Below are 23,929 nucleotides of genomic sequence, written 5' to 3'. Positions count from 1 at the left end.
CTGTTTATTGCTTGATAAGGGGTGAGAACTACCCAGCTAGATCCAGATGAAGAATTCCCCCTCTTTTTTTGGGTAACACAAAAAAGAGGGTGTAAGACCAAGCCCTGTTCAATTTATGACGAGGTTAACCTAAAATAAGCCTCGAAGACAGAAGCAGTACAACCAGTTGCTGGGCAGAAGGCCTGCTTGTTGCTACATAGTATAATGGGTGTCCTCTGTGGATCTGGTTTCTAGGGACCTCATGTCTTGGATCAATGGAATACGAGGGTTGGTATCTTCAGATGAGCTAGCCAAAGATGTCACTGGAGCTGAGGCTTTGCTGGAGCGGCACCAGGTAGGCCCTGCTGGCTTAGTGGCCTTACCCCTCCCCCCTCGGGAGCCAGTGGTTGACAGTAGTGGTGGGCACCTTCAGCAAGTTATCTAATCCCTTCTCTCCTTTTGGCAGGAACACCGGACAGAAATTGATGCCAGGGCTGGCACTTTCCAGGCATTTGAGCAGTTTGGGCAGCAGCTGTTGGCTCATGGGCACTATGCCAGCCCAGAGATCAAGGAGAAACTTGATATTCTTGACCAGGAGCGCACAGACCTGGAGAAGGCCTGGGTCCAGCGCAGGATGATGCTGGACCACTGCCTGGAGTTGCAAGTATGTTCAGTTGAGTTCTCATTAGGTAGTTCTTGCCAGTGGCCAAATCCTTCTTCACACCTACCTGTCCACTCTGTAGCTGTTCCATCGGGACTGTGAGCAAGCAGAGAACTGGATGGCTGCCCGGGAGGCCTTCCTAAACACAGAAGACAAAGGAGACTCGCTGGACAGTGTGGAGGCTCTGATCAAAAAGCATGAAGACTTTGACAAAGCTATCAATGTCCAGGTGGGCCCTGGACCACGAGGTCCACGTCTGAATTTGTCCTGAGTTATATCTTATTTGCCAGCAATCCTATCTTGGTGTCTAGATTTTAAAAATAGTTACACATTTGGCTATAGTAGTTAAAGAAGGGTCTTGGTGGCCTTCCTAATATTGTTATCAGGAGTCAGATACAGGTGGAGCTCCAAAGTTCAAGGCCAGCCTATGCTATGTAGAGTGTTGCAGGTTAGCCAGGGCTCTCTTAAACAAAACTTTTAAGTGCTGTTCAGGTGGCAGTTGTAGTTGTGTGTTAGAGTACTATCTACTATGCTAGAGGGTCCTGGGTTCAATCCCCAGTGCTACAAAAAAAAAAAAAACAAAAAAACAAAAAACAAAAAAACTTAGCACCAGCTAGGCTTTTCATACCATCTACCAAAAAAAAAAAAAAATTATTATATTGGCTCAATACATGGCTCACTGGCTAAGAGCACATACGTTACTGCTCTTTAAAGAGGACTTGATTTCAACTCCCAGCACCCTCGTCAGGTGGTTCACGAGTGCTTGTAACTGCAGCTCCCAGGGATCTAATGCCTCTCTACTCCGCTGCATGCACCCACACTCAATGTGTACTTACACCTACCCCCACACAGGCATGAACACATACCCATAATTAGAAATCAATCTTTTTTAAAAGTTTAGTCAGGTATACATCAACACATACTTCTGTAGTTGGGAACATACAAGAATAACTATCTGAAAACCTGGGGCATGTGTGGTGCCACACCTTTACTCCTCCCAGCACTAAGAAAGCAGAGGCAGGTCGATACCTGAGTTTGAGGCTAGGCTGGCGTGCACAGCCAGCTCCAGGCCAGCCAAGGTTACATAGTGAGACCCTACCTTTAACCACAAGAAGAACATTGAGGTACCAGCTTGGTGTTGCACTCCTGTAATCTCAGTGTGTGAGAAGCTGAGGCAGAAAGATGGGGTTCAAGGCCAGTCTGGGCTCCATGACAAAAGAGTCTCCAGAGAAACAGAAGGAAAAAAAAAAAAAACCAAAAGTTGCTACCCAGGGGTAGAACACTGTTTAGTCGCAGTAGGCTCTGGATTCAGCACACAGCACTGAAAAAGCACTTAGAACCTCAAGGGAGAAAGCCATAGAACAGACAGAACTCAAGTGAGGCCCACTGGATACAGTGCACGAGGACTTGGGTTTGATCCCTAGAACCCAAAGCCAGTTGTGGAATGTGTGTATATAACCTCAGCTGTGGGGCTCCCTGGCTAGCCAGCTAGCCCAGTCCATGAGAGACCTCTGAGAAAGCAAAGTGGAGGTGCCTGAGCAGTAGCACCCAAGACTGACATCTGCCGTCCATAGTTACCCATGCACCAACATAGTTACCATGCATCTCTCTCTCTCTCTCTCTCTCTCTCTCTCTCTCTCTCTCCTCTCTTCTCTCTCTCTCTCTCTCTCTCTCTCTCTCTCTCTCTCTCTCTCTCTCTCTCTCTCTCTCACTCACACACACACACACACACACACACACACACGCACGCAGGGGTCAGGGAGAGGAAAAAAAACCTCAAGCTGGACAGTGATGGTACATGCCTTTTAAAGTCAGTACTTGAGAGGCAGGGGCAGGCAGATCTCCATGAGTTCGAGGCCAACCTGGTCTACAGAGCTAGCTCCTGGATAGCCAGGACCACACAAACGGTTTCTCTCTTAAAAAAACAAAAAAAGAAGGGAAAATGAGCCCTCAGTGACTTCTAAATTATTGTATGGTGGCACAGTTGGAGGAGCTCCCTGATAGAGTACTTGCCTCACATACATGAAACCTGGGTTCAGATCACAGCACTGCAAAAAATGATGGTATAGAAAATTTTAAGTTATTTAAATGATGAGTATTCATGTGTCCATTTCTATGTGTAGCACGTGTATGCAGTGATCTCATAAACCAGAAGAAGGTGTGAGATCCTGTAGAAGTAGAGTACCAAGGGTTGGTAAGCAGCCACATGGGTGCCGGGAACAAGATGCAGGTCCTCTGCAAGAGCAGCAAGTGCTCTTAATGGCCGAGCCATCTGTCCAGCCCCCAGATTAGTTCTATTTTGAGACAGTGTTTTTCTGTGTAGTCCTGGCTGCCCAGGAAGTAGCTTTATGGAACAGGCCTTGAACTCCTAGAGATCTGTCTGCCTCTACTGGGATTAAAGGTGTGTGACACCATACCCTGGATTCTCACCCCCACCCCTGCAAAAAATTTTTTTTAGTGATGAAAATTTGTTTTGATAACATAATTTATTCAAACAAGAAATAAAATAGACAGCTGTGACTTGAAAGCCATTTGTTGAAAACAGAACAGTGATCATTTTATGAGCCTAATTTGTTAGACATCTACTGGGATCCCAGCACCTGCACACCTCAGCGTGACCTGAAGTCCTCTTGAATTAAACCCTACTCTAGTAATGATGATAATCAAGCTGGCTTCTAAAGTGTCGGTGTGTTCCGATCCTGCCACCAGTTAGTTCCATCACCCAAAGTGTAACTCTCTCCTCTGAAAACCATCAGGCTTGACAGTTGTTCAGCCCACCCTGATCTCTTCGCCTGTTTGCCCTTAGGAGGAAAAGATAGCTGCCCTGCAGGCCTTTGCCGACCAGCTCATTGCTGTTGACCACTATGCCAAGGGAGACATTGCAAACCGACGCAATGAGGTCCTTGACAGGTGGGTGTCCTGTGGTGGTGGTGACAGTCACCAGCCAGATCTGAGAAGATGAACACCCACATGTGAGAAGCCACACCCAGCTTCTAGGAAAGAATATTCATATTTGATCTTTACTCTCAGGTGGCGCCGCCTAAAAGCCCAGATGATTGAGAAAAGATCAAAACTTGGAGAATCTCAAACACTTCAACAGTTCAGCCGGGATGTGGATGAAATTGAAGCCTGGATCAGTGAGAAGTTACAGACAGCAAGCGATGAGTCCTATAAGGACCCCACCAACATCCAGGTGCGTGAGACTTGTAGGATGCTTGTTCTGAAGTACCCTGCATTACTGAGTAGAGCTGTTCAGTGAGACTTGACAGAGTACCTCTGTAAAACCATCTGCACCATGGTGCAGCTTAAAAAGAGCGCACTGGGTCAGTAGAGCTGCTCCCTGCCTGCTTTCTGTAGAAACTTGTCTGCTATGATATATCTAAGGGTCCTGCTCCTGTGCTGGTGGCGAGTGCTGGCCTTCCCAGGGAAGTAGGATGGCAGAGTGAGTCTTTAGTAGTAAGACGTGTTAACATCAGTGTACTGAACTCTTCTTTCAATCTGTTTTTGTAGCTTTCCAAGCTGCTGGTAAGTGCTTTACACTTTTAAGAGTTGTAGATTTGTGAGCTCTGGGGTTAGCGTTCTACTCTGTAGAATACTGCTACTGTGGGTACATATGGTCTGCCGCTGTCTGTTCATCCATCATCATCCTAATCCCCATCACCGCCATGCTAGTGTCCCTGTGAGCTGTGACTTTCTTTTGTAATTAGCCTGCAGTCCCTACCTCTTCCTCCCTGTTCGTCATCCAGACAAGTTCTGTACTATAGTGTTTGATTTGGGGGCAGTAGTCGACCACTTTCTTTCAAGGGGTGCTTTTGAAAATGGAATATCAGCTTCTATGTGTAGACAGTGACTCTGTTTTCCTGGGCTCAAGGTGTCAAGTGGCCTGAGCAGGTCAGGCTAGCTTGGAGTGAATCCAGTACATACCCAGGCAGGTGTCAGAGGCGCTGGCCTGGAGAACTGGAATAGCAAGATGTGCTTCCAGTCTAAGCAGATACTGTTCAGGAGGTCACAAAAACAAACATCTGTCACCACATTGTTCAAAAGTCTCAGAACAGTGAAGAGGAAATAAAGCTGTAGAAGAGAATAAATGGTTTTGCACCAGCAATGACCAGAGCAAAGCACGGGGTAGACACAGTGTCAGGATCTGTAGGTGAGATCTCTGGGTCCTCATGCTGCTGTAGCAGCCAGGATCCCCACCCTGTACATTACTGCCTCTGAAATGAAACATTGAGTGCAGAGTTCTTGGCCAGCTAAACTGCTTTATTTTGTTTTCTCTCCCCAGTAACATTATCCCCTGAGACAATTTCTCACTTGTCCTGTGTTTTTCTCAGAATTACGCTATAGCTGCTCTATCCTCACAGTCATACCTCCTAAGTGTTTTCATCACCTTTTGTTTCTTAGCAAATTCTTAGAAACTGTACCAGGCCCCGAGCTCTTCTGACAAAATTAAAGTTCAGCCTGCCTTGAGACTGGGTTTGAGCAACCTCATGCTTTGACTAATGACAGGTACCAAGTATAAGCCTACAAAGTGACTCTTCACCAACAGAGGAGCCGCTGCAGGGCCTGAGGTGCTCCTGCTACACCTGGTAGATAGCCATATCTAGCCATATCACAGTACCAGTCAGATCCTGTCCAGGAAGGATAAAGACATGGATGGGTTGACGTTGGCACATGGTTAGATTCAGAACTGAAACTTAACCCTCTTGTCACCTACAAAATGTTTTTAAAAAGTACAAAAATTTGAGGCTTTGCTGCCAGCCTGCTGGTGAGCTGTTCAGAACTGGCTTTGCCCCACTGCCCGTGAGCTAATACATCTCCCTTTCTGGCCTAAACCTACCTCTTTTGGGTTCCCAGAGACCCCACACCATAGCACCACACAGCCTGTGGTGGCTTTCTGTCCACACCAATGCTTGCCTTGATCCTTACCTTCCTAGCCCTCACTCCCTCCCAAGTGTCTGTTTTGTGTTAAGGGCAAGCCTGGCAAGAACTTGACTCTGAATGGTGGTTTGGTATTTTCAGAGCAAACACCAGAAGCACCAAGCCTTTGAGGCAGAGCTGCATGCCAATGCCGACCGAATCCGTGGAGTCATCGACATGGGCAACTCACTCATTGAGCGTGGGGCCTGTGCTGGCAGTGAGGATGCTGTCAAGGTATGGTCCAGGGCCCACATGGACTCAGAAAGAATGGCAGCATGCTTCCATCCACTGTACTACACCTGATACTGCTTAAGATGTACAGCCGCTGGAACTCAAGCACTCAGTTCCTGTGATTGTTTCCACTTCCTCTTTGACGGTTTCTGATTTGGGTCTTAAGAATGGGTTCTTTGGAGATTTCCCTATCCCAAGTGACCCCCATCTCTTCCTAAGGCCCGCCTAGCTGCCCTTGCAGACCAGTGGCAGTTCCTGGTGCAGAAATCAGCTGAGAAGAGCCAGAAGCTGAAAGAGGCCAATAAGCAGCAGAACTTCAACACTGGAATCAAAGACTTTGACTTCTGGCTCTCTGAGGTAATGTGCGGTGGTTCTTGCTCCTTACCATCATGGAATGTCTAGGCATTTGGGCAGTGAACGGGTCAGTTAGTCAGGCAGCCCAAATTGTAAAAGGGGAACTGCTTCAGAGCTTTGAACAGTGTGAGAAAGGTTCAGATTCCTGTTAGGAATTGCTAAACAGTGAATAGAGGTTTAGAGAAGAAAACTGATTGAGAAGATAACACACCTCTTCCCAAGGGAGTGGATAAGGAAGAGATGGGGAGGGGAGGCAGTTCCAACACATCTGCACCAAGACAGAACTAACAGGACAGAAAGGAGGGGAGCCATAGTCTGGCACACATAGGAAACTGGGACAGCAGAGGCTCTAAAAGGGGTGATTTTTAGAGACCACTACTGTGAATGTTTTAGAATCTCTTTCTAGTCCATATGTATTTTCCTGAGTCATTTAGTAGTATATTTTATATGATTGAGTTCACAGTGTCATTTCTCATTAGTATGTATGGAGTAGTGTAATCCCATGTCACTGAAATTCACCCCAAACATTTGAGTATAAGGAAGTCCAGAGAGGGGGTTGGAGAGATGGCTCAGAGGTTAAGGGCAGTAACTGTTCCTCCAGAGATCCTGAGTTCAATTCCCAGCAACCACATTGGTGGTTCACAACCACCTATAATGTCATTTGATGCCCTCTTTATGGCCTGCAAGTATACATGCAGGCAGAACACTGTGTATATAATAAATAAATCTTTTTTTAAAAGAGAGAGAGAATCCAAAGACTCTTAGCGTTCCTATCTGGTTGCTGTTGAGGTTCCTAGAATGCACACTCCTCACTCTGTGGTCCTTGTACTAGGGGAGCTTCATTGCTGTGGGTTGCTGTGCTGTTTTGTGTTGCCCTTGCGTTCCAGAGAAGGCTTAGGGCTGTGCCTCTTAACGCTAGCTTAGTGAGAGAACAGCGACTCCTTGGGGCACACCTTTTAACCCCAGCACTCAGGAGGCAGAAGCAGAGATCTATATAAGTTCAAAGTAAGCAAGGGCTACAAAGAAAAATCTTGCCTCAAAAAAATAAATAAATAAAATCAGGCAATGGTGGCACAAACCTTTAATCCCGGCATTCAGGAGGCAGAGGTAGCTGGATCTCTGAGTTCAAGGCTAGCATGGTCTACAGAGCAAGTTGCAGGACAGCCAAGGCTACAAAGAAGAACAACCTCCTCCAAAAATATTGAGAACAAATAGTAGCTCCTAATTGAAAAGAAACTGGAGCAGCACCTGGGCACCCTGGGCTCCCCAAACATTATGCGTGCATCCTGTAATACCCACTCCCTTTTATGTTGCAGGTGGAGGCTCTCCTGGCATCTGAAGACTATGGCAAAGACCTCGCTTCTGTGAACAACCTGTTGAAAAAGCATCAGCTGCTAGAGGCAGATATATCAGCCCATGAGGTCAGCGGTGTGGCAGATCGGAGGGTGGGGTGATTTAGAAGGAACCACAAGACTATTCTAGGGTCTTGAAGAGAGCTAGAGCTATGCTAGAGTTATCAAGGAAGGAAAGTGATACCTGGCATCCGAGGCAACAGTTTGTGTACAGGCTGGTTTCTTGATTTTTCTCAGCCTAGGTTTATACAGATCTTATCTATAAATACTAATTATTGTGAAAAATCAGGTGATGTATTTATTGATGGTGGGGCTGGAGATATAGCTTAGTGGTACAGCAGTTACCTTGCGTGCACAAGTACCGTGTAGCACAGGCTGGATTCCAGCCATGCTACTACAAAAGTACAACAGTTTCTTTTGCATGTGTACGTTGTTGTTGCTGCTGCTGCTGCTGTTTGTTTTTTTGGTTTTTTAAAATAGGTTTTGGATAGTTGGGATTTTGTTTGTTTGTTTGTTTGTTTTCCCAAAACAGGGTCTCTTGTATAGCCCTGGCTGTCCTGGAACTCGCTTAGTAGACCAGGCTGGCCTCCAACTCAGAGATCCATCTGCCTCTGCCTCCTGAGTGCTGGGATTAAAGATGTGCGCCACCACTGCCCAGCAGTTGGGTTTTTGTTTGTTTGTTTTGTTTGATTTTAGAAGAGGTCTTGCTATATATGGCTGGTTTCAAACAATATCTGTCTGCTCGGCTTTAAGAGTGCTGAAATTCAAGGTGTACACAGTGATATACAGCTCTTGTTGTTGTTTTGAGACAGGGTTTCTCTGTGTAGCCCTGGCTGTCCTGGACTCACTTTGTAGACCAGACTGTCCTCAAACTCCCAGCGATCGGCCTGCCTCTGCCTCTGGGATTAAAAGAGTGTGCCACCACGCCCGGCCCCCAGCTCTTTATTTTTGAAGCAGGCACTCAATACATAGCCCTATCTGACTTCAGACTTGCAGTGATGTTTCTTCCTCGGCCTGCCAAATGCAGAGCTTACAGCAGCTACACCACATCTGCAGCTTTAACTAATTCAAGTATTAGTTCCATAGTATTAGTAGCATTTATGTAAATGGTGATAGTTTGTCTAAAAAGGAATGAGTAAGAAGGACAGCATTGGTTACATTTTGCAGATCCATCTTACAGAGGCAGTCTGGAGTTTAAGCTTCTGAGTTGGTTTGTTGCGTGTGGTGTGCATGGTGAGCACAGCCAGGCTGAAGGGGCGGGGGCGGAGGGGAGATTGATTCAGATCAAGTTCTTCTGCTTTTACACTAGCACCTGTAATTGCTAACAGCTTTGTAACTGTTTACTACAAAGTAGAATCAGTTTTTACACCTAACTATGTCAAAAGCTGTCTTTGTATCCTGTATCCTTGGTCCATCCTGGGCTTGGAATGGATTCTGTCACATGTCTAGATCAGTACTGAGCTATATGTGTTGGTTCTAAATACTTTGAAATTTTCATGTGTGATTCCAAAACCTCACACCTCTCTAGTCTCGGCAGAAAAATCCCTGGGTACCAGATAAGAATTTTCCAGAAGTTTGAATTTCATCATTAACAATTGACTTCAGTTTCTGTCAAATGACAAACTCACTTCATTCTTTTGAGGGGCAGGCTGGGCGCAGTTGAACCTGAGTCTCACACTTCAGCATTGCCTGGCCTGGAACTCAACTATAGCACAGGCTGGCTTCTCTGTTACTGACAGTCCTGCCTTGGCCTCCATGTGTTTGAGTAACAGGCACTGAGCCCACACATCCAACTCCCTTCATGTCTGTTGCAGATTCAGAACTGAATGACCACAGTTTTCCTTTGAGTCCTTTAGAGTAAAATGAGGATTTTAAAAAGTTATTTTAGAGGATAGGGTACTTGCAGTCAGAGATAACTTGAATGAGTCAATTCTCTCCTCCCACAGATTGAAGCCAAGTCATCCTCTGAGCCATCTTGCCAGCCCTAGATGTTTAATTAAACTAACTTTGCTATGGCATATACCTTTAGCCTAGCACTCAGGAAACAGGGAAGTAGATCTCTTGAGTACCAGGCCAGTGGGGCCTGCATGAAGAGACTCTGTCTCAAACAAAACAAAATTTACTAACTTTAGCTGCTTTTCTTTTTGGTTTTTCGAGACAGGGTTTCTTTTTCTTTTTTTTTCTTTTTTTTTCTTTTTTTTTCTTTTTTTAAAGATTTATTTATTTATTATGTATACAATGCACATCAGATCACATTATAGATGGTTGTGAGCCACCATGTGGTTGCTGGGAATTGAACTCAGGACCTCTGGAAGAGCAGTCAGTGCTCTTAACCGCTGAGCCATCTTACCAGCCCCCGAGACAGGGTTTCTTGACTGTCCTGAACTCACTCTGTAGACCAGGCTGGCCTTGAACTCACAGTGATCCACTTACCGCTGCCTCCCGAGTGCTGGGATTAAAGGCTTGTGTCACCATGCCCAGCTGCTGCTTGTCAAAGTATACTTTGAGACTGGTGATATAACTCAGTGGTAAAGTGTGCTTATCCTACACCAGACTCATTTCAATCTCTAGCATCAAAATATGAAAGGATAATAAAATAAATTTAGCTAGCAAGACAGGTGGCAGTAAGAGGTGGTGAGGCCAGCCTCGTCTACAGAGCGAGTTCTAGGACAGTCAGGGCTACACAGAGACCCTGTCTTGAAAAGCAAAACAGGCCAGGTGATGGTGGCTCATGCCTTTAATCTCAGCACTTGGGAGGCAGAGGCAGGCAGATTGCTGTGAATTTGAGGCCAGCCTGGTCTACAAAAGCGAGTCCTGGACAGTCAAGGAAGGCTACACAGAGAATCCCTGTCTCGAGAGAAAAGCAAAACAAACAAGTGGGTTTCTGCTGCAGCCAAGACACTGTGTTCTGCATCCCACTACCTTGCCACATCAGTGCACAGGGAAGTGAGTCCTGCTGTCATTGGAGGCTAGTTTAATCTTAAAGAGCTGCAGCCGTCTACACAGTACACCCTGACTTAGGAGGAAGGCCAGCCCACGTGCTGTTTTCAGGGACCAGGTTTCTGAGCCCTTTCTTGTGTCCCTGCCCCAGGATCGTCTGAAGGACCTGAACAGCCAGGCTGACAGCCTGATGACCAGCAGTGCCTTTGACACCTCCCAAGTGAAAGAGAAGCGGGACACCATCAACGGACGCTTCCAGAAGATCAAGAACATGGCATCCTCCCGAAGGGCAAAACTGAGCGAGTCCCATCGCCTGCACCAGTTCTTCCGAGACATGGATGACGAGGAGTCCTGGATCAAGTATGTGCTCTGCATTTATGTGTTCAATGTCCCAAGGGGCTGCATGGAGAGGCAGGAGTTCCAGGCTTTCTTAATCTGTCAAAGTGACAGGAAAGCAATGAAAGGGCAGCATTCAGGGACCTTGCCCAGGCTCCCCACCTCTCCACACAGCAGTGAGCAGCAGTGGGATCACCTGTGATGGTTGTAGCCATGGTGCCACAGTAGACACAACCTTTTGGAAAGTAGTTGTTTAGAGTTTTTTGCGACAGGATCTCTCTATGTAATCCCTGCTTTCATGGGGCTTACTATGTAAAATATTCTGACCTTGAAGTCACGAAGATCTTCCCGCCCTTTTTTCTTTCTTTATTTTTTTGAATGTCTCATACCCTTCACTTTTCTGCAAAGCTCAGGACAGCCAAGGCTACACAGAGAAACTGTCTTGAAAAAACAACAATAACCAAAAAAAAAATCAGCTTCTTTTTTCTTAAATAATAGGGCATGTTAAACAAGCAGTCTTTTTATCGCTGGCTTTTCTGTTTTAGGACTTCTCCAGTAACCTAGGTTAGCCTCATTAGTTCAGTGTGACCTTAAAACCCAGAGACTCTTGCTACCACCCTACCAAGTCTGGGATTGTGGGTGTGCACTACTGCTAGTTACTTTAAAAGAAAAATTCTTCTTTATACCTCAACTCCATTAAAACCTTTTCTTTCTTTATTTCTTTCTTTCTCTCTCTCTCTCTCTCTCTCTCTCTCTCTCTCTCTCTCTCTCTTTCTCTCTCTTTCTTTTCCAAGGCAGGGTCTCTCTGTGTTAGCCTTGGCTATCCTGGATTCGCTTTGTAGACCAGGCTGGCCTTGAACTCACAGTGATCCACCTGCCTCTGCCTCCCGAGTGCTGGGATTAAAGACCTGTGCCACCAGTGCATAGCCCATTAAAACCTTTTTTTAAAATTAAGAGTTGTGGCTGGAGAGATGGCTCAGCACACACATGGAGGCCATCCCTAACTCCCTAATTCCAAAGGATTCAACACCCTCTGCTGACCTCTATGGGCAGCAAGCATGCATGTGACATACATATACATGCATACATATAAAATAAAATCTAAAAAACATTACAAAATGTTGTACAAGTAAACACCCATTTTTGTTTGGTTTTGTTTTTAGCTGTCCTGGAACTCTATCTGTAGACCTGGCTGTTCTCGAACTCACGGAGATCTACCTGCCTCTGTCTCCTGTGTGTGGGGAGAGCACTACTGGGGTGACTGAGAAGGCTGACTTAAGCCATTAAACAGGCCAATTTGAGGGTTTAGTAGCTTAGTAGTTGGGCTCTATCTAGACTGGTTCTGTCCTGAGCCCTGCTAGAGATTTAGTAGTTTTTGAGAGTGGGTTTCTCTACAATTCTGGCTGTCCTGGCACTCTATCTGTAGACCATACTAGCCTTGAATTCAGACAGATCAACCTGCCTTTAACAAACACATGTGCTGGCATTAAAGGCATGTACCACCACACCTGGCTTAAGGAAACACCTTTCTGTGTTTTCTATATGTGACAGTGAGTAAATGGAGTTAATAATAATAACACCCCATGGTACTCCTCTCCTTGGGGCAGGGCCTGTCCTCTATAGACCTATTACATAGACGTGAGCCATGTTTGTTGACATACCGAGTGGCAGTTCTAAGTCCATGGCTTTGCAAGCCAGGCTTCTGTTCCCAGGAAATGGGAAGGGATTTTTATAACAAAATGGTAAAGGTTGGAGGCCAAGAGTTAGTGGACATGAGCAGGTGTAGGCTGACCATGCTGCCGTTGCTCTTCAGGGAGAAGAAGCTGCTAGTGAGCTCTGAGGACTATGGCAGAGACCTCACTGGTGTTCAGAACCTAAGAAAGAAACACAAGCGGCTAGAAGCCGAGCTGGCTGCACATGAACCGGCCATTCAGGTAAGGGGTTGCCTTCTGCTGAGAGAACAAGGTCATGGGAAAGGGGCCAAGTAGAGGCAAAGTCCTCTGATCTTACGCTCTATCGTCTTTTAATCATGACGATACCTTAACCCCAGCCATGAAGAAGAGATTCTGTTGTTTGTGTTTTGAGACAGGGTTTCACTGTGTGATCTTGGCTGATGTGAAACTCCTTATATAGACCAGGCTGACTCCAAGCTCAGAGATTACCTCCTTCTGCCTCCCAACTGCTGGCATTAAAGCAGTGTGCTACCACACGTAGCCTGAACAGATGATTGTGAATGTGATGTTAAGACTTCACCACAGGCTCTTGGAGCTAAGCACTCGGCAGCCCTGCCGGTATTGACTCTTGTTCTCACTTGCCAGGGTGTCCTGGACACTGGGAAAAAGCTCTCTGATGACAACACCATTGGGCAGGAGGAGATCCAGCAGCGTCTTGCACAGTTTGTGGAGCACTGGAAGGAGCTGAAGCAGCTAGCCGCTGCACGGTGAGCACTCAGTCAGGGAGCCTTCCTGCCAGCTCCCAGGCCCTTTCATTTGGTGTCAAGTATTAATTTACCCAGAGCCACCTCTGACCGCCCATTCTGAACTTGTTCTATTTGTCAGAACCCAGCAATAACTCCAGAACTTCGTGTCTGAAAAGCATTGTGTGCCTCGTGTCCCTTAGAAGGCTAAGCCTTGTTTCCATACAGACACACCCTTCATGGATATTTTTTTCCAAAGGAGAGCTCTTTTGTTTTTTTGTTTTTTGTTTTTTAATTGAACCTGAGATCTCAAACACACACACATCATAGGCCAATACTACCAAGCTGTAACTCCAGCCCCGTTTCATGGACATTTTAAGGACATGCTAATGATTTCTCTCCCTCAATTCTGTGGTAAGGGGCCAGCGGCTAGAGGAGTCCTTGGAGTATCAGCAGTTTGTAGCCAACGTGGAAGAGGAAGAAGCTTGGATCAACGAGAAAATGACTCTGGTGGCCAGTGAAGATTATGGAGACACTCTTGCTGCCATCCAGGTCAGGACAGCTAAGCAAGTACACTAGCTCACACGCTGAAGATGGGGAGGCTGAGCTGTAGTACAGTCCAGCCAAGTTCCCAACACCCTTCCGAGGACTTCTGCTTCCTTACTGCTTCCAGGGCCACACTTTGTTTGATTGCTTTTGGGGTTTTTGTTGTTGTTTTTGTTTTCCCAAGACAGGATGTCTCTGTGTAGCCCTGGCTGTCCTGGACTCACTTTGTAGAGCAGGCTGGCCTACTCACATCATTCCACCTGCCTCTGCCTCCCCAGTGCTGGGATTAAAGGCCACCACAGCAGCCCAGGACCACACTTTTACTTCAGGCTCTGTTTCCACATCGCCATCTCCCTCTGTGCCCACCTTTTCTCTGGCATTCTTTTCTGTGTGCCCATCTGTCCAAATTGACCTCTTTTATAAGGACACAATCTTAACTGGTAAGAGATACTGTAAAATATCCCTTAGTGACCCTTTTCTCATGTTTGTGGCCCTAGAACTTCCGCTCATCCCATAGCTACTTCCAGTTGGTTAACAGTTGCTATATGAAGACTTACATTGGTGGGCGTGTACTCTCTACTGTTTCCAGGGTCAAAATAGCTCAACAGAAAAAGATCAGTTGGCCGCAGTCACAGACTGGCAGCTGGGACATCTTGTTCAACTCACATAGGGTCTCATTCTGCTCTGGGCTGAATCAGCTTCCTCCACTTGGCTCAGAGAGGCAAAAGCAGACACCACAGGGTATTAAAGGCATTGCGCTGATTTCAAGGCAGCCCAGTCACAGGATAGGACAGGTCACACATCACTCTGGTCATACCTTCCTAAATGTCAGCTAGCAGATGTGGAAGCAGTTTGCGTTGCCTTCAGCCACTGTCCTTACAGTAGGCAGTACATGTGTCAGGATAAATCCAGTGGCCTCTCTCAGGGTATGGTTGAGGTGCCTAGTAGCAACAAGGGGCAGGGGGTGTTCTCCAGTCATTAGGGAGCTAGACAGAATACGTGGGATGTTCTTAGAAGGATTGCTTGGTTGGGTGCTCACATCCAGCTCTCTGCCCAACTTAAGACTAGATTGTTCTATAGACCTTCAGCTTTTCTGGGCTGCAGCTTCCCCTGTACCCTGTTCTCACTCTCTCTGGTACCCATGGACCATGCCAATGCTACTCAGTGGCTGACCTCACTATGTTCTCTCTAGGGCTTACTGAAGAAACACGAAGCTTTTGAGACAGATTTCACTGTGCACAAGGATCGGGTGAATGATGTCTGTACTAACGGACAAGACCTCATTAAGAAGGTGAGCCTGAATCCCAGCAAGAGCCTTGTCCTCACTCCACAGCTGCACCTGCAGAGGGCACCAAGCTGAGGTCTTAGTAGAGACTGCCACAGCAGGAAAGGGTTGCTTTTAAATTGCCACATTCTTCCTATTCTTCTTTCTTTTTTTAATTTTATTTATTTATTTATTTATTTATTTTGGTTTTTCAAGACAAGGTTACACTGTGTAACCTTAGCTGTCCTGGACTCACTATGTAGACCAAGCTAGCCTTGAACTCACATTGATCCTCCTGCCTCTGCCTCTGGAGCGCTGGGATTAAAGACGTGTACCACCGCACCCAGCCTCTTTTCGTTTTTTATTCTTTTATGTGTATGGTTTTGCCTTCATGTATGTCTGCACCACATTCATGCAGTGCCCAAGGATGTCAGAACAGTGTGTTGGATCCCCTATGACTGCAGTTAAATAGAGATAGTTGGGAGCCAACATGTAGGTGCTGAGAATTGAACCTTGGACCTCTGAAAGAATAACCAATGCTCTTAACCATTGAGCCATCTCTCCACCTTTTTAAAAAGTTGTTATTTGTTTTTATTTTATATAGTGTGTATCATGCACTACATGTGTGCAGTGCCTACAGAGGCCACAAGAAGGGCATCAGATTCCCCCCTGGAACTAATCAGTACACGTTGTGAGCCACCATGTGGGCTCTGCCAGCCTCCCCATCCTCCCCTCCCCTCTCCCTTTATTTCTTGGTGATAAAGGTCACTAGAGACAATAGAAAACTAAGTAAATAAGTAGAAGCCACCCATGGTGGCATGGTGGTGCATTCCTACAGTGAGTCCCAGCCTAACCTGGGCTACATAGTAACCCTGTCTCTTGTAGCTCAGGCTGGCCTCCAACTTGTTCTTTAAGGATGACCTTTAACTCCTGATCCTCTTACCTCTACCTCACAGGTTTTGGGAGTGCAGCTGTGTGCCACCTGGCTCATTGAGATTTCAGTGACTTTCCTTCTGAACTATGTAGAGCTGAGCAGGAAATGTCTGCTTAGTAGGATTGCATAACTTATAGGTTATGCAAAACATGCTATAGTAGGGACAGTTTAGTTTTCTGGTGACGCTTGCAGAACAGTCTTGCTACTTTGAGTAGAGTCCAGGCCTCCTCAGCTGCAGCTCTAGACCTGGGCTGTGCAGTGTCAGTCCGCAGCCTACCACCAGCCACACAGGCTTCTAGCCTTCAATTTCTGAAAGGAACACAGGTGTGCATGCACAGTGCTCCTGTCATAGATTTGCAGAGTAAAGAGTTAGGATTTGGGGCTGGTCTGGTACCCCGATTGGTAGATCCTTTGTATAGCATCTGTGTGGCAAAAATACTTAGGGTCCAGGTTTGTCCACAGAGGACTTTTTGCTTGTTCTGATCAGCAGAGACTCACAGGCCTCCTGGCCTAGGAGAGGGAGAAGCTCCGTAAGGTCTGAGGCAACTGGGTGTTAGTGTTCCTTAGTACTTTGTTCTGGGCAGACTCCCTGCCTTTACTACACATCTCTTCTCTCTGCCCTTTTGTGTGTGTTTCCAAAGCAGTTCTGACTGGAACTGAACTGGTGTTCAAGCGTCACCATCTTCAGTGTCCATGGCATCTACATGCTTCCCAGAACTTGTCTGTTGCACAAGGCTTGGAGCTGTTCTTTGGCTATTTAGTGTTTTCATATGTAAGCAGTGATTTTTTTTTTTTTTTCCCCGCTTTCAGAAACACTAATAGCCAAGCAGTGGCAGTGCACGTCTTTAATCTCAGCACCCAGGAGGCACAGGCAGCACTCGGTTTGAGGCCAGCCTGGTGTATAGAGCGTGTGCCAGGGCAGCGAGGGCTACATAGAGTAATCCTGTCTCAGGGAGAAAAATAAAGAAACAGTAGTGATACACTGTACTCCCACTGTCTACCCTTTCTGCTCCCTGTAGCACTGAGTCCTGGAAGTAGATTGCTGGTCCCAGGTCTTAGCCCTGAGACTTTGACTCAGTATCGTTCTTAGAAAGCTTCACCTAGGGAGCAGATAGCCCACGGGACAGAAACGAAGGGGTTTGGGGCTGGAGCCTGCCACAGACAGGGGACTGCAGCTGGAAGCTTCTTTTCCTGGCCTAGAACAATCACCACGAGGAGAACATCTCTTCAAAGATGAAGGGTCTGAATGGCAAGGTCTCTGATCTGGAGAAAGCAGCGGCTCAGAGGAAAGCAAAGCTGGATGAGAACTCAGCTTTCCTTCAGTTCAACTGGAAGGCTGACGTGGTAGAGTCCTGGATTGGTGAGTGCTGCAGCAAGGCCCAAAGCTCTTAAGTCTCCTAGGCTAAGAAGATGGCAGAGCCACGGAGTGTGTTGCCACACAGTTGGATTTCTGCTGCAGAGGAGCAACTAATAGTCTGCTAGAGGAGACCTAGTTGCCAAATAGGAAGAGGCCTACAGAAGTCAGAGCTGCCACAGCAGTGGCCTGCAGCTGGTATGGGGCTTCACCAAATAAGCACAAGCACACCTGATGCAAGCAGTAGAGACCCAAGTACTAGTAGGCTCACCAAAGGGTGCGGTGACTTCAGAACTGCCCACTAGCTGCCCTGGCCACAGTGCCACCTAGCCCCTAATTAAAGGGAACTAAGATTTCTTGTATCAGAGCCCATGTGACCTAGAAAGATACCCTCACCCAGCTGAGACAGGGTGGTGGGTACTGGGAGAAGCAGCTACTGTGAGTTGAGGTGCTGGTAACGTTAGAGTTAATGTGCGGCTTGTGTTCTGTGAGGGGCTGGAACGGTTTTCATGCTTTGTTGTACAGGTGAGAAGGAGAACAGCTTGAAAACGGATGACTATGGCCGAGATCTGTCTTCTGTCCAAACTCTGCTCACCAAGCAGGTCGGTTGGCCATCAGAGTGGCGGGTTGAATATACTCAAAGTCTTCGAATGGTCTCTATATGTATGGCCATGGTCAGTCAGCAATAAACGCTTTGGTCCTGGGCCTCAGAGCTTCCAGAGGGGTAGAATTGATGCAAAACCAGGCCCATGTACAGCAACATGGTGGGCTGGCAAGTTGGACATGAGGTGTCTGTCACTCTTCAGCTGGTCTCAGTCACAGAGAGTAAACGGAAAGTGGTCTGCCAGGAGCCAAAGCCATACGTGGCCTTGCCCAGGCTTAAGTGCCAGAATGGAAGGGTTTGTTTATGGCTAGGGACTTCAGGTGAGAGCATGGCCACAGTCTGCGGTCTAAGGCAAGCAGGACCATAGGCACCGGTGAGTGAACAGCAGCCGGAGGTGGAGCTCTAGGTCCTGCCATCTGAGCTGCAGCGTATGAGACTCTGCGGTCCTGCAACTGGCTGTGGCTCCTCTTTGCAGGAGACCTTTGATGCTGGCCTGCAGGCCTTCCAGCAGGAGGGCATTGCCAACATCACTGCCCTCAAGGACCAGCTGCTGGCCGCCAAGCACATTCAGTCCAAGGCTATTGAGGCCCGACATGCCTCCCTCATGAAGAGATGGACCCAGCTCTTGGCCAACTCAGCTACCCGGAAGAAGAAGTTGCTGGAGGCCCAGAGTCATTTCCGAAAGGTAAGGGTAAGATTCAGCTGGCACAGTGGAAGTGTCAGTAGACCCATTTGCCTCTGCCGTGCTGCAGTCATCCTGTGCGGAAGGAGTGACCTCAGCCCAGAGGCGCTGATCATGGCACAGGAGTCAGTGGAGCCCTTGAGCTTGTTTTGGATTCACCCTTTGCCCCTCTGAGGACAAGCACAGCTTGCGCTGAGAACAGCAGGCAGAGGAGGAGCCAGGCCTTCAGCAGGCCACACTGCCTCGCCCACACACAGACCCACTGCTGACACTTTGCCCCTCTACTTCTAGGTAGAAGACCTCTTCCTGACCTTTGCCAAAAAAGCATCGGCCTTCAACAGCTGGTTTGAGAATGCAGAGGAGGACCTGACAGACCCAGTCCGCTGCAACTCTCTGGAAGAGATCAAAGCCCTTCGCGAGGCTCATGATGCCTTCCGCTCATCCCTCAGCTCTGCACAGGCTGACTTCAACCAACTAGCCGAGCTGGACCGCCAGATCAAGAGTTTCCGGGTGGCCTCCAACCCCTACACTTGGTTCACGATGGAGGCCCTGGAAGAGACCTGGAGGAACCTACAGAAGATCATTAAGGTACACTGGCTGGGCGAGCCCCATAGCCTGTGCTCCCTGCCTCCAGGCTGATTCTTCTTGGGTCAGCTTCAATAGGACTTCCTGCCTTTCTCCACTTTAAGTCCCACCAGCATTTTCCCCAGGGTAGAGCCATGTTTATGATGAGCCCATCTGAGGCCAGGTGTCAAGAACCAACAGAGGCACCACACCTGTCTGCCTCCCTTTTGTTGCAGGAGCGGGAGCTGGAGCTGCAGAAGGAGCAGCGGCGGCAGGAAGAGAATGACAAGCTGCGCCAGGAATTTGCCCAGCATGCTAACGCCTTCCACCAGTGGATCCAGGAGACCAGGTGCCTGCCCTCTTTCTGGGGCTAGCCCAGGGAACATGCTGCTCCCTATGGCTGGGGCCTAGGGAGCATGTTTGAAACCTGCTACCTAAGCAGGGCATAATTGGCATCTGTAATCCCACTGCGCAAAAGGTTGGCCATGAGCCTTGAGTCCAATTGGTATATACTGTGCTGTTCAAGGCCATGTCTCCCCAAAAGAGATGGGGTGGTTGGTAGACAGGACTGCTCGGACTAATGGCTGGCATGGTCTGATTGGGTTCCAGAGCAAGTGAGCTCTGCATGGTTCATTTGTCTAAAGATGGTGTTGGCCACTGTCCTGAGTGAGGCAGGACTGCTGAAGGCTCAGTCAGACGACACAAGGTCAGTGGCAGAAGGGTGCTGATGCTGTTTGTTTCTTCTCTCCTCTACCTCGTCCTGACTGCTGCTGTATGTGGACGCTACCACCACGCCTGGATGCCTGGATCTCCACAGAACCTATCTCCTCGACGGGTTAATATTGACTTCTTTCTCCGGGCTCGTGTGGTGTCTTGTGTGCTTGTCCCTGTGTCCCTTGTCCCGCAGTGGCCTGGCTTGCAAAGGATCCCAGAATGGGCCTCCTGCCCACCTTTACCATGCCCATGGTCTGTAGGGGAGCCACTCCCCCGTTTTCAAGGTAGAGAGTGTAACTGTGGGAGGAAGCTTAGAGTCTACAACCTGAGACCCCTGCCCATGCCTGTTTACCAGGACTGGATTAGAAAGCCCCGGCAGTCAGTGGGTACATGAAGCTTAGACTGAGTGAGTACAGCGTCCAATTGAGGGGAAGCTGTGCAGCCCTCATGGGGCTGCAGTGGCCCTGTCTTCCCCTGGGGAAGGTAACCAGAATTGCTTGCCCTAGCAAAAGAGAAAATGCCCAGTGTTAACCATGTTAGAGAGGCAGGGCTTGGAGGAGCCCCCGGGAGGAGCAGGGCTGTCTCCAGTCCCAGCAGGAGCCTGCACTTAGGCCGTCCCCTGTCCAGACTGAGGCTTAACTAGAGCCCATGAGGTTCTGCAGGAGGGGAAAGTCAGGCATGTAAGGGGTAGTGACCACAGAATCTGCCCATGCGTCAGGCTGTAGTTGGCTTTGCAAGGCTGGAAGGATTGCAGCATCTGGCCTGAGCACCACAGGCTTCCCCACCCTATGCTGTCTGCTGCTCTTGGTCTTGTTTCTGTGCAACGCCATGCTTCCTCACCTGTGGCTCCTCCCAAGCCTCTTCCCACCTGGCCCAACACCCCTTGAGCTACCCATGGTTCCCACCCAGTGCCAGGCTGCCGGCTGCGGCACGTGTCTGTCTCGATATGCTCTTGCCTCGCCTCCCTTTGGTGTATTCATTTGGTTTCTTTTCTTTGAATAGCATAGCATATCGTCGGGTCATTCGTGTCTATCAGTATGAAGTTGGGGATGATCTGTCTGGAAGGTTCTTCTCCTTATTTCTCTTCTTCCCTCACTGTGGTTTTACCAATGCACTCTGGACTCCCAGGCGGCTCTGCTTTCTAACCCACACCCTAGCCACTTGGGAGGAGGGTCTGTCCCCCTCCGCTGCACTGGCCCTGCCTCCTGCCTCAGTCCCTGGGGCTCCCTTTTCCTGGGGGACGGGGTGTGCCTGTGAGTCTCAACTGCTGGGGTAGGAGGAAGCCTGGTGCTTGCCTTGCTAAAGCACTTTGAGCTTGGGGAGATTTTAGAGTTCTCCCGGGCTAGCTGAAGTCACAAGGGTAGGTTTGGGTAGATACGGGTACAGAGGAGACCGGGCTGTGTGCACTGTGTGACCTTGTCCCTGCACGTGACCCATGACCCTGCTTGTTTGATGTCTTTGTTCACTGGGAACCTTCTTTGTCCTCACACATCTTAAGAGAGAAGCAGGCTTCCCCCAAGGCTACCTGGCTTCTCAGAAAATGGCCTTCAAAAGGAAGCTAGCCTGGCTGTGTCTAGATACTAGAATCCAAAGCTGGAGTTCCATCACAGCTGTCCTGAGCTGGAACCAGTTTGCTAGCACACCCGCTCAGCTGTCTTATTGGCCATGCTGTGTCTTAGAATATGGCTTTTCCCCTCAGTAGCCTAAAGGAAACTAAATAGGGCTAAGGGGACTAGCAGTCTCTTGCTGTCTGTGCTTACAGCCCCAAGGGTTCCTGTTGGGTTCCTGGCCTCCTGTGCCTGCAAAAAAAAAAGGGGGGGGGGGCTGTCAGGCCTGAAGCTGCTTTGTTCCTCTGGGGAACAGATTCAGTTCTTGAGTGACCTTTTAAGAGCTGAGGCTTGGCCTGTGTGTCTCCGAAACAGCTGGGACCCTCTCTTTCCCAGGCCTGTTAGGAGAGGTGGCCGATAACCAGATACGTTGTTTCCTCGGATAATAGAATTGCAGACTATGGGCACTTTGTACCAGTGGGAAGAGTTAAATGTGGGCTCTGGTCTGCTGAAACGGTGCCTCTGCTCACTATGCTGCTGCTGTGTTTAGGTCCTGCATGGTGGAAGAGTCGGGAACGCTGGAATCTCAGCTGGAAGCTACCAAAGTGAGTTTCCCAAAAGGCCACCCCAGAGGCCCCAGCACAGCAGCCACTCAGCCTGAAACTGGCTAGGCCCCCTTTTCCCTTCAAGTCTGTGCTGGCTGCTGTAACCGAACCCCACTTGAGGCTGAGGCCCAGCTGCTGAAGGTCTGCCCTATGGCTCCCCACCCATTACCACTCTTCCTTTGCTAGACTCTTTGCCCCTGAGAGATCTCAGCTGGATTCTGAGGCCAGCACAGATCTTGAGCTAGAACTAAGGGGCCCTATCTCACGCCGCTTTGTCCCACCTGGCAGCGCAAGCACCAAGAGATTCGAGCCATGAGAAGTCAACTGAAGAAGATCGAGGACCTGGGGGCTGCCATGGAGGAAGCCCTCATCCTGGACAATAAGTACACCGAGCACAGCACTGTGGGCCTGGCCCAGCAGTGGGACCAGCTGGACCAGCTGGGCATGCGCATGCAGCACAACCTGGAGCAGCAGATCCAGGCCAGGTACCAGGGTGTGGACCAGAGTTTGGGCCCATTGGGGCCACCCAAAGTATGCAGCTATTAAGAAGGGACTGGTACAGGAGGGGAGAACATGCCGCTTGTGCACGGAACACCTGCTGCCTACTTTTGTTGTTCTTCTAGGAACACAACCGGAGTGACTGAGGAGGCCCTCAAGGAATTCAGCATGATGTTCAAGTGAGTATGGCCCAGGCACCCTGGCTGAAGGGAGCTGAGTGGCAGGGACCATGTGCTGAGCCCTGCACTCTGTGCTGCAGACACTTTGACAAGGACAAATCTGGCCGTCTGAACCATCAGGAGTTCAAATCCTGTCTTCGCTCCCTTGGCTATGACCTGCCTATGGTAGAGGAAGGAGAGCCAGATCCCGAGTTTGAGGCAATCCTGGACACCGTTGACCCCAACAGGTAACCTGAAGGGACAGTGATGGGAGGACAGTCTTGGCTCCCTCTGCCCTCTGTGCTCATGGCACCTGCCTCCATAGGGATGGTCACGTCTCCCTGCAAGAATACATGGCTTTCATGATCAGCCGTGAAACAGAGAACGTCAAGTCCAGTGAGGAGATCGAGAGTGCTTTCCGAGCCCTCAGCTCCGAGGGCAAGCCTTATGTGACCAAGGAGGAGCTCTACCAGGTAGGACTTGAGAAGGGCAAGACTTCAGGCACAGCTGATGGCGAAAGGTTCACCACATAGATGTCTTAACACTCAGGAGCCTGTGTCTACCTGCATGACTGGGCTGTGGATATTTGTTTTGGTTTGGGGGGGGGGGGTTGGTTTATTTGAGACAGGGTTTCTCTGTGTAGCCCTTGCTGTCCTGGACTCAGTTTGTAGGCTAGGCTGGCCTCAATCTCACACCCTCTGCCTCCCTGTGGGCATTTGAGGTCAATACTGGTTCGCCTGACTGTACCATCTCTCCTCCAGAACCTGACCCGGGAACAAGCTGACTACTGCGTCTCCCACATGAAGCCCTATGTGGATGGCAAGGGCCGAGAGCTCCCCACTGCCTTTGACTATGTCGAGTTCACCCGCTCACTCTTTGTGAATTGATCTTGGCTCGTAGGTGAGCCTGACCTACGACGCTGCTTGCCCTGCTCTATCACCTTGCTGCATGTCACTTCCTCTGCTTTCAAGGAGAATATTCCAGACAGTGTTACTTTCCAATGTAACCGTAAGCCTGCTTAGCCTGGGGTAAAACTTAGTAGAAAATGGTGCTTCAATAAACCGCTTCCAGTCCAGTCACAATCACTGTTGCTGTGGGACCCAGACCCGACCCGCGTTTGCGCCAGCTGCCGTCATTCCTGCTTCAAAGTCAAAGCAGCTGGCTCATCTCCCTTGTTCTCCCCCAAATCCTCTTTTCATGTAAAAGACCAATAAAAGGACAACTCTTCCCCCTAACGGCTTTGTTCCTCTTTATCCAGCTTAGCACACACCCT

The 23,929-nt window shown here is 48.7% G+C and overlaps 1 protein-coding gene across 1 annotated transcript in view; it reads left to right on the top strand.

Annotated features, from left to right (window-relative positions):
• Sptan1 (spectrin alpha, non-erythrocytic 1) overlaps positions 1-23,892 on the top strand; it is a 66,157-nt gene extending 42,265 nt beyond the window's left edge. Inside the window, exons 32-58 of the mRNA XM_051166887.1 lie at positions 235-334; positions 446-643; positions 723-869; positions 3,447-3,550; positions 3,671-3,833; positions 4,151-4,165; positions 5,660-5,791; positions 6,008-6,145; positions 7,459-7,563; positions 10,586-10,794; positions 12,584-12,704; positions 13,089-13,210; positions 13,606-13,738; positions 14,925-15,023; positions 17,131-17,290; positions 17,810-17,886; positions 18,364-18,573; positions 18,862-19,158; positions 19,371-19,483; positions 19,952-19,969; positions 20,851-20,913; positions 21,946-22,000; positions 22,289-22,485; positions 22,624-22,677; positions 22,758-22,904; positions 22,982-23,129; positions 23,418-23,892. Of these exons, the coding sequence (XP_051022844.1) occupies positions 235-334; positions 446-643; positions 723-869; positions 3,447-3,550; positions 3,671-3,833; positions 4,151-4,165; positions 5,660-5,791; positions 6,008-6,145; positions 7,459-7,563; positions 10,586-10,794; positions 12,584-12,704; positions 13,089-13,210; positions 13,606-13,738; positions 14,925-15,023; positions 17,131-17,290; positions 17,810-17,886; positions 18,364-18,573; positions 18,862-19,158; positions 19,371-19,483; positions 19,952-19,969; positions 20,851-20,913; positions 21,946-22,000; positions 22,289-22,485; positions 22,624-22,677; positions 22,758-22,904; positions 22,982-23,129; positions 23,418-23,543 (3,451 nt within the window). The 3' untranslated portion in view covers positions 23,544-23,892. The remainder of the gene's footprint in view (positions 1-234; positions 335-445; positions 644-722; positions 870-3,446; positions 3,551-3,670; positions 3,834-4,150; positions 4,166-5,659; positions 5,792-6,007; positions 6,146-7,458; positions 7,564-10,585; positions 10,795-12,583; positions 12,705-13,088; positions 13,211-13,605; positions 13,739-14,924; positions 15,024-17,130; positions 17,291-17,809; positions 17,887-18,363; positions 18,574-18,861; positions 19,159-19,370; positions 19,484-19,951; positions 19,970-20,850; positions 20,914-21,945; positions 22,001-22,288; positions 22,486-22,623; positions 22,678-22,757; positions 22,905-22,981; positions 23,130-23,417) is intronic.
• Positions 23,893-23,929: the final 37 nt, after the last annotated feature.

This window comes from Acomys russatus, chromosome 24 (genome assembly GCF_903995435.1).
Source record: "Acomys russatus chromosome 24, mAcoRus1.1, whole genome shotgun sequence".
NCBI lineage: Eukaryota > Metazoa > Chordata > Mammalia > Rodentia > Muridae > Acomys > Acomys russatus.
The sequence above is the reverse complement of the archived record's forward strand: the minus strand, read 5'-3'. Positions and strand labels throughout refer to the sequence as shown.